The 15,459-nt window shown below is 38.5% G+C and overlaps 2 protein-coding genes across 3 annotated transcripts in view; both read right to left on the reverse strand.

Annotated features, from left to right (window-relative positions):
- LOC137286678 (phenylalanine-4-hydroxylase-like) overlaps nt 1-1,366 on the reverse strand; it is a 37,509-nt gene extending 36,143 nt beyond the window's left edge. For both annotated transcript variants that reach the window (XM_067818656.1, XM_067818654.1), the window contains exon 1: nt 1,267-1,366. In XM_067818656.1, the coding sequence (XP_067674757.1) occupies nt 1,267-1,311 (45 nt within the window). In that variant the 5' untranslated portion in view covers nt 1,312-1,366. The remainder of the gene's footprint in view (nt 1-1,266) is intronic.
- A 4,865-nt stretch (nt 1,367-6,231) lies between these two features.
- Nucleotides 6,232-14,814, reverse strand: LOC137286357 (proteasome subunit alpha type-1-like). Its single transcript, XM_067818167.1, has 11 exons — nt 14,675-14,814; nt 13,552-13,596; nt 11,652-11,753; nt 10,940-11,043; nt 10,531-10,619; nt 9,784-9,854; nt 9,492-9,621; nt 8,957-9,036; nt 7,981-8,052; nt 7,257-7,313; nt 6,232-6,741 (listed from the first exon to the last, which is right to left on the reverse strand). The coding sequence occupies exons 1-11, from the start codon at nt 14,675-14,677 to the stop codon at nt 6,658-6,660; spliced, it is 837 nt and encodes a 278-aa protein (XP_067674268.1). The 5' UTR covers nt 14,678-14,814; the 3' UTR covers nt 6,232-6,657.
- Nucleotides 14,815-15,459: the final 645 nt, after the last annotated feature.

Below are 15,459 nucleotides of genomic sequence, written 5' to 3' on the forward strand. Positions count from 1 at the left end.
TGTTTTTTAACTGGTGATCTGATCAATCACTGATTGTAAATGGCAGTCTAATAAAATAATTAATGGTAATTTGTCTGTTACTCATTTTGATCTGATTGGTGGTAATAATTAATTACAATAAATTACTCCCAACACCTGCTGATGCGCCAAGAACTTGAACAATCTTCTATGTTCTTTTTGTAGCATAAATGTACCTACTCATGTGAATAAAAATAGTGGAAAAAACAATAAAAACTGGAACCCTGATAAAGTGAATAAAAATAGTGGAACAAAAACAACAAAAACTGGAAACCTGATAAAAAATATTTATTGGAATTTGGTGGTTGAATACAATAATAAAAGTAACAGGAGACCAGATGGAATTATTTTATGCAACTAGTTGTCTGACACATATATCTAAATGGTAGTCTAATACAATCTTTAAACACAAAAAAAATAACAAAAAAACCAAACCAAACCCCAAAACACAATATTCTCTGATTTAAGTTGTCATTTTAATAAAGTCAATTTCTTTTTCATGTTCAATGCCAAATAACTACGATCATTAAGATGAATCAGTCACCAGCATATACAGTCAGTTCTTAATCCTTTGATAATATATTCTCATGGAAATGAATACTAGGGAACACACGGAAGAACAAGCATTCCTTTATTATTTTTCCAGGTTTCTTTACAATGTATGTATTTCGCTGTAGGTAAAATTCTGGAAATAAGCAAATAAACACATGTACGTTCATGTGTTCCGTTGTTGTTTCCGTGAGTATATATGAGAGCTGAAAATATTCTTCACAACTTCAGACTGCAATCTTTGCTTTCACGGTGACATAATTAAGGTACATCGTAAAGAATATCCACAACAAACGCGACCCAGTTGAGCAGGAGAGCTTCACATCCTAGTTGTAAATCAATGGACAGAAAAATAGGTCCCCATTATCGATTTTCTTCCCCATATTATCGATCTGTGTTTTGAGATTATGAGAATGTCTCTGAATGGTCCCAGAACCACATCCTGAAGCATAGCATCTCAGGCGAGTTTCGTTCAAAACAAGATCTATACCATATTGTTTTCGCATTGCCGCTGTCAGTTGCATAACAAGTTAACATTAACTGAAAACGTTATCGTGAACCAGAAATTGGACGAGTCTAACACAGTTCTTCTCCAACGATTCAGTGTCACCCAGACGTAAGACGTTGTTGACATCTTGCAGTTAACTTGAATCCAGATACGTCCTTGTTTTGTGAATTATCAACATTTTGTTTACTTACCACTCCGTTTCCGACGCATCGTTTCTTTCCAACGACAGCATCCATCTTGCAGAATTCGGTCTATCGATTAACACATTTGCCAATGTTAGTAACAGCTGACCTTTCCTTGAGACCGCGTGACCCGAATAGAAGCGCTGTGATTGGTTGTTTTAGGCACACCTCCAAGAGGTTGCAATTTATCATTGGATAATGGTGTCGCGTAAACAAACGACTGAAACGTGTGTCAGATCTTGACAGATAGCTGGCTCGACCTACCGAGAAAGTGACTTACTTGATTTTTAAAGAGGTTGTTGACGATTTCCTTCATATAGTTAACCTTATCTGTTACATAGTCCTGTATATCGACCGAGTAAAGACTTATATGTTCCTCACATATGGCGATCGACATAAAATTTTCGTTTGAACAGATATGTAGATTATGGATTGTGAGTAAATGGGGTTTGGATCGCGTGTAGGCTAACGTTTAAGCCCCTGAACATATGTAATATTTATAGAAACAACAATACCGTTTAAAAGCAGCCCCTATTCGATGGGATATTCAGAACTTGAGAAAATCTAGACTTTCTTCATTTAGGGTTTTAGATTTGCAGAGACCCTTGAAGGTCGCGGGGTAGAATAGGCCTTCAGCAACCCATGCTTGCCGTAAAAGGCGACTATACTTGTCGTAAGAGGCGACTAACGGGATCGGGTGGTCAGACTCGCTGACTTGGTTGACACATGTCATCGGTTCCAAATTGCGCAGATCGATGCTCATGTTGTTGCATGGTCACTGGATAGTCTGGTCCAGACTCCATTACTTACAGACCTCCGCCATATAGCTGGAATATTGCTGAATACGACGTAAAACTAAACTCACTCACTCACTAGCTTTGAAGAAAAGGTTGAAGCCTAGGGGAATGGAAAATACTGCGATTCGGGGACTGCGAGATTGACCACATAGCTAGCGTGATGCAACCAACATTTATTAAGGCAGCGGCCTGGTCTTTCGAGGATGGACCTTCCGGTGACAGGCGCTGTTAAATACCGTTGTGTTGAATGTGCTCTTGTTTCGAAGTAAAAAGCTTGGTCTCTTTGTTTAAATGCTTTCATTATTCCTCATTTTCAAGTGTGAGTCAACCTTGGATAATCCATCAACCTCGACACAATTAATGGTGTTTGTATCCATGTCGATATCAGCTGTGACATCTCAAAAGCGAGTGCATGCATGCTTGTGTGCGTGCGTGCTTGCGCACCTATGTATGGCATGTAGGTTCCACAGTTCCATCTGTGGACAAAGCACAACAATTATGATCAGTAATAATGGTTGTTATGAAACACACCCAGACAATTACGCAATGTCACAAAGCAACATTGTAACATTAATGGAATTACAGCTAGATTCGTGGCTATGACATACAATATGACCTTGCAATGTGAGATAAGTGAGTATCCTGAAATGTTTGGGTTCATACATGATGGTATGTTACGCAAACAACACGCGACACCTGGGGCAAATATTTTCGCGGATTATGGCCTCTTTACGTTGTGATTAAGTGTTGTAATTCACGTTGTGGCGTCCATGTGGAAACGGCTTAATTATAAATATGTCGTCATGCTTGACGAGGTTGGAGACCAGTTGTGCTGGGTCTAGACTAACGTTTAGTCTCTGGATGTATACTGAACAACAAAAGAAACGCAAATCTGGTCTTTTGTCAAGTATTTAAATGGAAGACATGAGATTTCATTTTATCGAAAATTGCGTTTCTTTTCCTGTTCAGTATACTAGTGTATAAGTTTCATAGAACAAACATTGTCTATTAAATCTGAAAGGAGCCCCAGTGAGAAGGGAGAGTCAGACCTAGCTTGCAGACATGTTTAAGTCAGACTTTAGCATTGAGATAGGGTAATGCTGAAGGGAAAATCGCGCGATTCAGGTATTGTGGCACGGTCTTTGCTGGGGCATGCATGTGCATGGTTGGTTGGTTTGTGAGCGAATTTAGTTTTACTCCACACTCAGCAATATTGCAGCTATATGGCGAAGGTCTGTAAATAATCGTGAGCATCGATCTGCGCATTTGGGAACCGATGACATGTGTCAACCAAGTCAGCGCTCCGAACCACCCGATCCCGTTAGTCGCCTCTTACGACAAGCACAGTCGCCTTTTATGGCAAGCATGGGTTGCTGAAGGCCTATTCTACCCGGGACCTTCACAGGTCAAGGGAAACTAAAGAGGTTCAGGTATTGTGGCACGGTCTTTGCTGGGTCATGCATGTGCATGTTGGTTTGTGAGACTTTTCACATCTTAAAGGTGAATACACAATTTCGATTGGTATGTTGATCTGAAGGGATAACAATGTTGTAGCAGCTGCGACTGGGTATAATTGAATTCTACCCCAACATCTGTCTCCGTATCAAAACCAGCTTACTGCATGCAACTCCCATTCAAGACATAAGACTTATGAAACACAAAGGTATAATGAGATGTGTAAATGGAAGGTCTGTATCGGTAAAACATTACAATGTTGGCGATGTATTTTGAAGATGCGAACAGCTGAGATAGATAGGAATAAGAAGTCGGAAGAAATGAATACATTGTTTATGTTACTATTTGTCACGACATTCAGAAACTATTTCTTATTCTTTTTCAGGTGAATGCTGAGCAGTCGAGTATTATTCGAGTATTTGTTTAATGTCACACTCCGCAATATTCCATCTATGTGGCGGCGGTCTGTAAATAATCGAGTATGGACCAGATAATCCAGTGATTAACAGCATTGCAAGCCTGACCAGCTACAACACATTGTCGGTGACACAGGCGTCATCGTCATGTACGTCAAGACTTGGACCGGTATGGCGGGCGAACGGCATCACTACAAGTGCCAGTCATTCTCTTCCCATAGAAGTTACTTGTCATATCTTCCTAGGAACCCCTGTGGGAAGACAATGAATGCCAGTATGTTCTGTCAGCAATACTGTCCGTGGATATTGTATGCACTTCCATTCTTAACGGCCAACGGTCATTACAGACCAAACGATAAATTTGTCATGGTTTCTTACGTTGAGGTCCACGCGACGTTCATTTGGAGTCCTCTACAGGAACGTCGACGTTCGTTTGGAGTCCTCTACAGGAAAGTCGACGTTCGTTTGGAGTCCTCTACAGGAACGTCGACGTCTTTCCAGAAGGTCAAGAGAGAATCAGGCCTCGTGTGAAACAAGTACGATACCATCAGTGATTGCCTTGGTACAACGTGATGAACATCACCAGTGGGCAACTGGGTTGTGTCCATCTGTTTACAGTGGCACGACCGAAGCCGATACTACAGATTAGATGCATGTTGACGAATAGTAATCTTCTGGTCAGTAATTAGAACTCCGACGAGACTGGCGTTAGTGAATAGTGATTTAACTGGGTTCGATTTCGTAGTCTTGTTTCTGAATAATTGGTTTTGAATCTACGTTCTAACATTGTGAATCCTGGAATCAAGCTACAATGGCTGCATACCGTAGAATGAAACACATAGAACGAACCTGGACACCTCTCGTTTGAAGAATGGGATGAGCTCAAACAGATCACAAATACAACGTAGTGCGTTAGAGGGTGTACGTGTTGAAAACGCCGCTCAAAGAAGCTTACGTGTTAAGGTGGTTCACAACAGTCAACAATGCTGATGACTCGGAATGGTTCGCCGTTTGCCGACCATTACCGTATTTAGTATATATACTGAGTTAATTTGTAGAAACGCTGCTGTTGGAAATGAACGACCAGGGCCTCCTTTAACAAAGCATTAAGGCGATCGTAAGTCACTAAGGTAGTCTTAGCGCAAGGTTAAAGATTGGAAGTTAAGGATAACCTGAGTTAAGGTTGTTTCGTGAAAGGAACTCCTGGGCTCACTTGCACGAAGCGACCTTAGCGCTACAATGATTGTTGTAACTCCCATTTTCCAACATAGGCTTAAGATAGTCGCAGTACTAAGATCGGTTTGTGCAAGTGGGCACAAGTAGATAGATCACGTGTTGTCTGCCTGCGGTGTACGTTCGGCCTGACCGAAACCTTTCTAAAGCACACATGTATCCTGCACTAAAGACCACCTTGTTCCTTTCACGAACCACCCTTTACTAAAGTTATCCTTATTCCCTTCTTTAACAGTGTTAAAGAGGGTTACGTCAGTGACTTACAATCACCTAAGTGCTTTGTGAAAGGAGGTCCTGGGGGCCATTTCACAAAGCGATCGCGAAGGTGATCTTAACTCCCGTAATTAGACTAAAGACAGTCGTAGTGCTATGATAGCTTTGTGAAACTGGTCCTAGGATTAATAAGATTGGTGCAAGGTTACTCTTCTTCATACGTAATTTCTGTTGAACAGATGAAGAACCTGGTCATCTTGGATCACAGTCCTGATGCAGTCCTGGACACACAATGTTAACTTTGAACGATGACTTTCACAGGGTAGCGCTTGGGTGCATATCTGGAACAGGGACTTTGCATGTGTCAGACCACCCCAATAAAGGTCCTTCATGGAGGGATACACTTAAAAAAAAACAGTTTGGGAAACAGTTTGGTAGCCAAAACATTCGTTCATTGTTTAAACTGCTTTAATGTACCATCAACTGATTAAGATTTGTGTGTTTACTGGTCTGTGGGAATGTTTCTAGATCTGCTAACTGGCACTGCAGCCTCAACTTGAGATGAGGAGTGCTTGATGGTCGGTTAGCTGACTGTTTAACAGCACTGTTCCACCTATACAACCATAGTAAATAATTGAGTCCAGACCTGATGACCCAGTGATTACCATCCATGAGCATCGCAATTGGGATCCAAGTAAATGTCAAGTACGGGAACCTAACCACATGATAGTTAATCACCTCTTACAACAAGTGTGGGTTACTGAAGATCATTTCTAACCCAGATCTTGAAGGGTTGAAGACTATTTTGGACAGTGTGTCTCCAAAACAGATGTTTCAACAAACTACAAACACTGAACTACCATTTCTAATTGATATTTATTGTATTACACATGTTCGGTAACAGAAAGGAAATGTACAGTTGATGACATAAATATGTTTAAATGTTCAATGCTCTTCAAGTCACCAGCACTATAGCTCACAAATAGGTTCAATATTCAAAATGCCCATGAACATTTGAAGTCCAAACCTAGAATATGAACTTCACCGTCTTTGTACATCAGTATTTATGCATCTTTTGAAAAAATAACAATTTGTCCGTAACATCAACAAATGATGACAATGTTCAAAATCAAGGATTTATACTCTGACCCAGTCATGATATACATCAAACAGTATTATTGTCAGTAATGACATGTGGACTCCAGAGTTTAGTAGTGTTGATGATGTATGACTTGTAGTGACAATGAGAGCATCCTGTCAACTCAGAGATGATGATGACTGTCTGTCTAGTGGTCCATGCCCTCAGTGTCTGGGGGAGCTACACTTGGTTCTGATGGTGCTGCAGCGTCATCCTGGGCTTCCATGGCAGCCTAAAGAGAAGGGGGCTTACATCTCAGACGTGAGTGAGTGAGTGAGTGAGTGAGTGAGAGTGTGTGAGGTACTACACAGCACTCAGCAATATTCAAGCTATATTGCGGTGGTCTGTAACTAACTGAGTCTGGACCAGACAATCCAGTGACAATAGTATAAGCATCAATCTACGCAATACAATGACATGTGTCAACCAAGTCAGTGAGTCTGATCACTTGATCCCATTAAAATCACCTTTTATGTCAAGCATGGGTTACTGAAGATCAATTCTAACCCTGATCAGGTATAGAAGCATTTTAGAAGCTTATCTACCTTTACCTCATTACCTTTTTCACAAATCATACATTGACATAACTAGTATTACACCATAATCTATTAACAATGAAGATTCTACTACCATCATGTTTTTAGTAAAAATTACTTAAGTTTTTAAATTAATAAGAAGACATACAGCATTTTTGTTTCCATTATTTTGGTCTCTCTCAAACTTTGCAGAGAGTGTTGACAGACTTACCTCCCCTTCCTCTGCAGGTGGAGGTGCAGATCTCTCCTCGCCTTCAATCTTTGTTAGCTGGTCAGTCAAGGTCATAACAGTGGAAAAGGTTCTTCAACATTCAATCAGAGGTCTCCTATGTTTCCATGGAAATCAGAGTGATTCAAATTTTGAAATTTCCTTTCATGTTTTTGCCAAAGGGACACTACCAGCAAATGACTATCAATGTTCCTACTTCTAGCAAATACAGAACAGACAATGAGGTATGAACAGCATCCCATAAGGATAGGGTTGGCTATCAATATAGATCGCAGAGATCGATAAGCGACAAATGTGTGTTTGTATTTCTCAGTGATAAGAAGATAGTGATCTTCTAACAGAAATACTGCCCAACGGCCCTCTGCAAAAGTCTTATTCCCCTGAGCTCGACTCTCCTTCAATCTTCAGAGTGAGTGAGTTCAGTGTTACGCTGCACTCAGTAATATTTCAGCTATATGGCGGAGGTCTGCAAATAATCGAGTCTGGACCAGACAATCCAGTGATCAACAACATGAGCATCAATCTGCGGAATTGGGAACTGATGACCTGTGTCAACCAAGTCAGCGAGTCTTACCACCTGATCCTGTTAGCCGCCTCTTACAACAAGCACAGTCGCTTTTTATGGCAAGCATGGGTTGCTGAAGGCCTGTTCTACCCCGGGACCTTCACAGGTTCAACCCTCAGAAGTCTTGGACTTAAAGGATACATAAGGAGCAACATCGTCGTCATCGTAGATTGTGAAGTCCTGGTCTCTGCCAACAATCCCGATGGAACAATTCTGTGGGGAAGAATGTCAGCTTGCATTTTAACTGTGTCATCAAAATGACATGAAAACATTCTGGACAAACATTCCAAATATGACAATCAAACAGAACACTAACAGACACTGATGAAATAAAGATCAGAAAGATTAAAGATTTGTCTTATTTTTTTGTTGTTCAATGCCGAACTCAGCAATATTTTATTTCCATCATCCTCCTACTAAAGGAATTTAATCGGAATCGTACATCTCCATCTGGTAACTTGACAGACAGAGACATGGGATGGGTTCATCTGCATATCTTCATTTTTCGTTGGACATCATTGTTTATTTGTCAGCTGACACTGTTTTGTGGACAGATGGTGATGACATTATGTATCTATAATCTGGAAAGCATTTCACCCTCAGTATTTTTGCTTATCCCTAAACATTACAAACAATAGTTTGCATATTGATTCTACCTCTCACATATCTATTAATTATAATATACAGATGGATATAAAATGTGCCAATCTGCAGAGAACAATATATTCTTCCTGCATCTGTTACCCTACAATTAACTGACCCACAATATCACATAAATGAATTACAGTTCCATACAATATGTAGATAATACTGAAATCTGCGAACTTGCACTTAGAACAACTGATAACTGAGGCAAGGAATGGAATGCAAGGGAGATAACTCCTAACAGCAAACAGTGATGAAAATATGATTGAAACAGCATTGAGATAGAAGGTTTTTCGCTGCTTTAAGCAAGATTCCAGCAATTTCACCGAAGGACATGTAAACTTAATAAGATTCACACATTGTTCCGATGTGGGGAATCAAAACCGAATCTTCAGCACGACAAGCCAGTGCTTTAACCACTAGGCTATTCCATTGCCTCAACGGAAAAAGAAGGTGTATATGATGAACTCACCTTGGTTGTGAGCTCCAAGTCCTGGGGCAGGGTGTCTCTCAGTGATCTCATCCCATGCAATATCAGCTCCTCTAGGGTACCTGTGTGAGAAGAGGTAGAAAACTGTACCTGTCTCCAATTTACATTATTTATGCCTGAATATATGGCAGAAATTCTGTACAAGTTACTTTCAAATTCACTTTAACCTCTGTCCTAATGGCAAAGAATTATCCAGGAATCAAAATTTGAGTCTAAATTGGGAAAAATCTTTGGCATGACAAGCAAATGCTACAACCACTAGGCTACCTCACAGCCCTCGTTACTTTGTTCAAAACTGACATTTTCGAAAATCTGTATGTCTGTCAAAACAGTCTTTTAACATGCATTGCAATTTCACTGCAATAGAACCTCTACCTCTTCAATCGTCCTTTAATCACTGGCATGCGAGATATATACTATAGTTCATGACATTATAAGACCATATGAGCACATGACTGTGACCTTGAAATACTGTAATATAATTAAAAAAACAGATATCGAATACAAAAGCACTTACAGTCTAAGAAGGTGTCTAGTTTTCTCTCCAGGTATGTTCTGGCAGACTGTGACCTGGCTCCGATGGCCATGGCTTTGCAGTCGAAGTAGTTGGCTGACGGGCAGGTCTGGTAAATGTGAGGACCTTGTGCCTGGAAGCAAATGTTAATATCATACAGATGAATCACAGTGTATACATATATAACCGTACATGACTAATGTACACATTGAAAACAAACAGGCAAAATAAATGCCAGAAATGTATAGTTCAAGATTAAGTTTATTTCACATTAAGCTGCTACACTCAAACTTACATCATATCCTGCAACTAAGAGTCCAACTCCAAATGGTCGTCTCCCGTAACGCTGAGTTGGTACCTGTGATTCTCAGCAAAGTCAAGGATAATAGGCTTCTCATTAATATGCATACAGTGTTGAGATTTAAACTGAAAGCTGAAAGTCAGTCAAATCTACCGGTCCCAAAACACAAACTTGCATTGACCTACAATATGTAAAGGTATATTTATCACAATAGATATAGAAAAGTGTTCGTTCCAGAATTTATTAAGGTAAGTTTGTTCAATAAAGATTCGCTTCTGACAACAAATTAAACTAGATTTGTCAAGTCTTGAGGAGCCCTAATAACATGTCCTTTTGCCCATGACATATATTACAGAGAATATGGTACTTGCTCAAACCTGTGTGTGAACTATTTCATTGAATAATTAAAGAAAGTAGCCACAGATATTATTTCCAGACAATCAAACAAATTTTGAACACAGATAGTGCTAGTCAATCATGAAATCCCAGATATTTGAAGCAATAAGGGGAGTTAAGGGGAAATAACTCTACCCATTTTCCCCCCTTAGACCTCTGACAAGGGGTATTAAGGGGAGATAACTACCCATTTTTCCCTTTAGACCGCTGACAGGGATTTAAGGGGAGATAACTCTACCGATCCCGCCTCTCACTTAGACCTCTGACATGGGGAGTTAAGGGGAGATAACTCTACCCATTTTCCCCCTTAGACCTCTGTCTCACGGTGAAATAACTCAAGGATACTGTCTCCGATCATGCTGACAAGCCTGGACACGGGTAGTGGAGTTTCATAGGCATACCGGGAATTCAAACACTCAGATCGCATGAAGTTGCTAACAAAAATATAGAAAACATGTTAAACAAAACTCATGACATGACAAAGCTACTAAGGTACACTCTAACAAATTACATATCTGACTTCCAAAGCAAAACAAGATCAAATAATTAGAGAAACTTTGAGTAATTTTTTATCCATTTCTGTTCAAGTGTTTGAATTTATAATGGAAATCAAATAAACAATTTTTTAAAGACAGTGAAACATGTGAAGTATAAATATTTTGAGAGAAAACCATTTAATTTAAATTTCTAAACAAATAAACACAATTTGTTGATATTGAAAACACAGTTTGGTGATACTAAAAAGTAACATTACCATAGGAGTCGAGCATCGGCTGTGAGACCTGCTATAGACACACCGACATGGTCATCAACAGGAATTATTTTCTTCTGATGAGCAGACAACTCAGAAGGCGCCCGCTGAAACAGAGCAGATTATCAAGGCATGTGAATGAGACAAAAACCTCTGTTAATGAACTTACAGAAATGGAAATATGTTGCAGAGTTACCTTCCTTTAAACTCCTAACTAGTAATGACAATGATCTGTTTCACTGGCATTTTTGACTGAGGCAAGAGACTTGTAACAAGAAAAGGCAACATATTTTGGGCATGATAACTTACCATGGAATACCAGTAACATAATAAACAGGTTGTCATACACAAAGCAGCTTGCATTTTATTGGTTAGCATTAGCATGTGCTGCACTGGTTGCCTGTAAGTTTGAGTGAGTGAGTATGTTATTTTACGCCACACTCAGTAATTTTCCAGCTATTTGGTGGCGGTCTGTAAATATCAAGTTTAGACAAGACAATCCACTGAGTATTGATCTACACAACTGGGATACCATAATATGTGTCAATCAAGTCAGCGAGTCTGACCGTCTGATCCTGTTAGTCACCTATTACAAAAAGCATAGGTTACTGTAGATCAATTCTAACCTGACTGTAAGTTTGAGTTGGAACCACATGAAAAAGTGATTGTAATGAGCAAGCAAGGATAACCAAATGGTCATTTGACTGGACTCTACCTTAAGGGCAACAAGGACAGCATGTGTCCGAGACTTGAGTCCCACTGTGGCTGACCCCTGTTTCACTGCCTCCATGGCATACTCGATCTGGTGAATACGACCCTGTCACAAGAGGACAAAAATCATAAGCATGATTAGACTGCAGATTTTACTGAGATGTCATAATTATAACTCACCACTGATTATTGAATGACTGCACACAAAATTCATATTAAAGAGTTTATCAGTCACACAGAGATTCACTGAAAGGATTAAATGAACCATGCAAATCTACAAAACCCATCATAACTGTAATTTTTCAACAGATCATGATAACTGACTCTAAAATGAAAACTGCATATGAAACTGCATAAAAGAAGTTTAACGTCTTTTAGTGGCATTTAGAAGTTCATGTGATGATCAAAGGTGATAGTTCTATGCATATACAACTTCTTTATCACAATATATGTTCTGTTTTAGTGTACATCCAAACACTGTTATCAAGTGACAACTTACTTGCATACATTGCAACAAAGAAGTCCTATATCCATGGTACAAAAAAAAAATACTAATCTCCTTGTTCATAAAAGATGGTGGCAATCTCGTGATGCACTGGACTTCACCTGGACAAACTACACATATTAAATTGAAGTAAGTAAGCTTTGTTCCTTAAGAAAGTACCTGAGATAAGTAACTGACTAATGATAATATATCATAGCAGGTACATGTTGTTGTCAACATGTCTTTAAATCTTAAAATGTTAGGATGAACTCGTTCGAGTTTCAAATGCTAATTCTCATGTAATCATTCACATTCAATACTTATAGCATTTTGGGAATATTATCATCATTACGAATATTCAGCCTCAGAAACATGTCAATTTACAACTATCAATAAAATAACATTCAACACACAAGATGCTGCACATCTGTGTATCACATACTGAAATCAATATCATGCATATGTATTGCCTGCATTAGAGGCAGCAAGGAAAGAACTGCAAAGACACCTTGTCAGCAAATGCAATGATGGATCAATACACAGAGGCTTGACATAATGTTGGGTTATCAAATTTCTTTATGCATATTTGAAAACAGAAATCTGAAAATAAGTGGTTAACAGTGATTAAGTCTCCATGTGGTTCTCATTTTTTAAAAAAACAAAAACAAAACAAAGCAGAACTTATCTGGAGCTCTTTCTAAATTATATTGATGGGAAATTTTTTGTGACTTTTCAGTGAATACATTTCATCATGACTGAGTGAACAAGGGGCAGTCGGATTTTACGCAGGGGTTCAAAAACCCAATCGCCCGACGTGCTGGACTTGTCAGTTTTCATTTTGGGCAATCAAATTTGGTATCTTACTTGTCCATGGGCTACTAGATAATTTCTGCTTATGATTTCAAACTGCAGTTAAACTTGGATTTCATTTCATTTCACAATGAATATAAAGTAGATTACCTTTCTTTGCTATTTATCACTTCTCAATAAACAGTCCCCCAGACATTAACATCAAATGCTATATTGATTAATTCTTTCCCTATTACATCATCACTATTTTCTACAAAAATAATAAATAGCAAGATTCCTCAAAGTCAAACCCTCTTTCCATAAGAACGATAGTTAGTGCATCTTAGAAGCTGGTATGATGAAGAATAACTTTTTATGGACAGACAATTTCTGAATTACAATAAATGAGATGTTTAGTTAAAGCAGCATCTCATAAATAGTACAAATAATCAATGATGCTAGAATAGAGACAAGTAACATCAAGCATGTCCTCTAAATGTTAAATATTTAAGAACAATGAGCTGTGAAACAGTAGAATAAACATTATTAGGTTTGTTGGCCACAAAGGGGCTTAATTATTATCACACAATTCTGCTCCCTGTAGCAGTTGTTTTATAAATATTTTACTTACCTGTGGACTCCAAACTGTGACATCATTATCATACTGATTTCGAAACTGGAAAGAAAAGAATCAATTGCATATTATTTTTCCATAAAACCTACACAGGATAAAAATGAACATACCAAACTTTGTTTGATCATCATGTTTCTTGCCAAGCACAATAATAAACAATATACCAGCTAAATACGACAGGTTCCTGTGCATATCATGAACATGACAAGACTGACAACAGCAACGATCTCAATAGATATTAGTTGGGACAGATTTCCACTATATTATTTTTAAGGAAATCTCTATACAGATTCTTGCACATGAGTGCAACATGTCAAGCAAGCTATCTTTATCAACAGACAATGTCTGTGTTTAAAAATAGTAACTTTTGGATATCATCTTCAGGCCCTTTAACATGCAGCACTCATATCTGTCATAAAATATGAAATTTGAAAGAAAGGGAAACCTTTTACCAATTTTTAAACACAGTAAATAGTCAATAAGAACAGTATATACAACTTTCCATGTTATTCTGTAAATTACTCGTTCAATAATTTCGTGAAAACTATTGCAAAATCAGACTTGGTATTTATTAGATGTCACTAAGATTTGCCTCAACAAATACGTACACATGTTCGAGCAGCTATACGAAGCAATTATGATGTGGTATTGTCAGCCATTTGGTATACCATCGCAATCACTTTCCTGTTTGTCACTTAATTTCTACGATGAATATTAATAAATTGGTAACGGATCATTGTTTAACCTTCGAGAAAAGATACTTCATTCCAGTCTACGTGACTGATCGAAAACGGGACAAGAAGGAAAGGGGACAGTGTATCTGACTAATAAAAATATCTGGACGTAATTAAATGTTCTTTAGCCAATTCGACAAGCATATGAACAAGAATCACTACAAAAATAAAGTGGATATAACCTTAGAAGAACATGCAATAGAAAAATACACTTAACGGTGTTTAATATGACAAAGCTAAATTGAATCAAAAGCACGCTGATACCGGTGGTGCAAAACACTTGAATTTATTTCCTGCATTTAATGTCTAGTAAAATCACGTTGAGAAGACTACATTACATAAATCATGACAACACGTCTAGGTGTATCAACATTATCATGTCTTACCATGTTTCCTGTAGTGTGATTCCAAAATGTTCAATCTCAAAGCGTGACTACGCGAATATATTTACGAAAGACACTTTCTCACCCTAACGTAAGGAAGAGTTCCAATAACGATTACGTCCCTTGGCTGCGTTTACGCGTGTGCTTTTACGTTTTTATAACAAACGAAATTTACAGAACTGGCGATACAATGTCAAAGTGTCGTAGTAGGTATGATCTTTGCAGTGAGTTGAGATGGATTAGGATATTTTGACGACGGTAAAAACCTACGTAACGTACTGTACAGAACCCATGGACCATGTATCTGTTACAATGGCTATTACGTTTGTGTTACTGTTATTTGAGTAAATAAAATATTATGTCGTCTGCTTGATGGTATGGCACCAAAGTAATGTTCATAACACTATATATGCAAACATGTATTTTGAGGTATTTTATAAAACATAAAACATTGCCAACAAAGGCCAAATAAACGCAAATGATTATTATTTATGCTACTTATGGATAATTACAGCCATTGCCAAACCTAGAAGTTTGTTATACACTCAAGTACTCAAAATATTAGCCACTCACTGGCGCTTTTCATATTTTAGAAGTCAGTAACCCTTGCTTGTCGTAAGAGGCAACTGACATGATGTGATCGAGTAGTCATGTTCGCTGGCTTGGTTGACAAGTCATTGTATCCCAGTTGCGCATATACATTGTCAAGCTGTTGATCACAGTGCGGCATAAAACAACAATCCAAACCAAACCCCTCAATCTTATGACCCTCCCCCTAATGGCCAAAC

This window comes from Haliotis asinina, chromosome 6 (genome assembly GCF_037392515.1).
Source record: "Haliotis asinina isolate JCU_RB_2024 chromosome 6, JCU_Hal_asi_v2, whole genome shotgun sequence".
NCBI classification, from domain to species: domain Eukaryota; kingdom Metazoa; phylum Mollusca; class Gastropoda; order Lepetellida; family Haliotidae; genus Haliotis; species Haliotis asinina.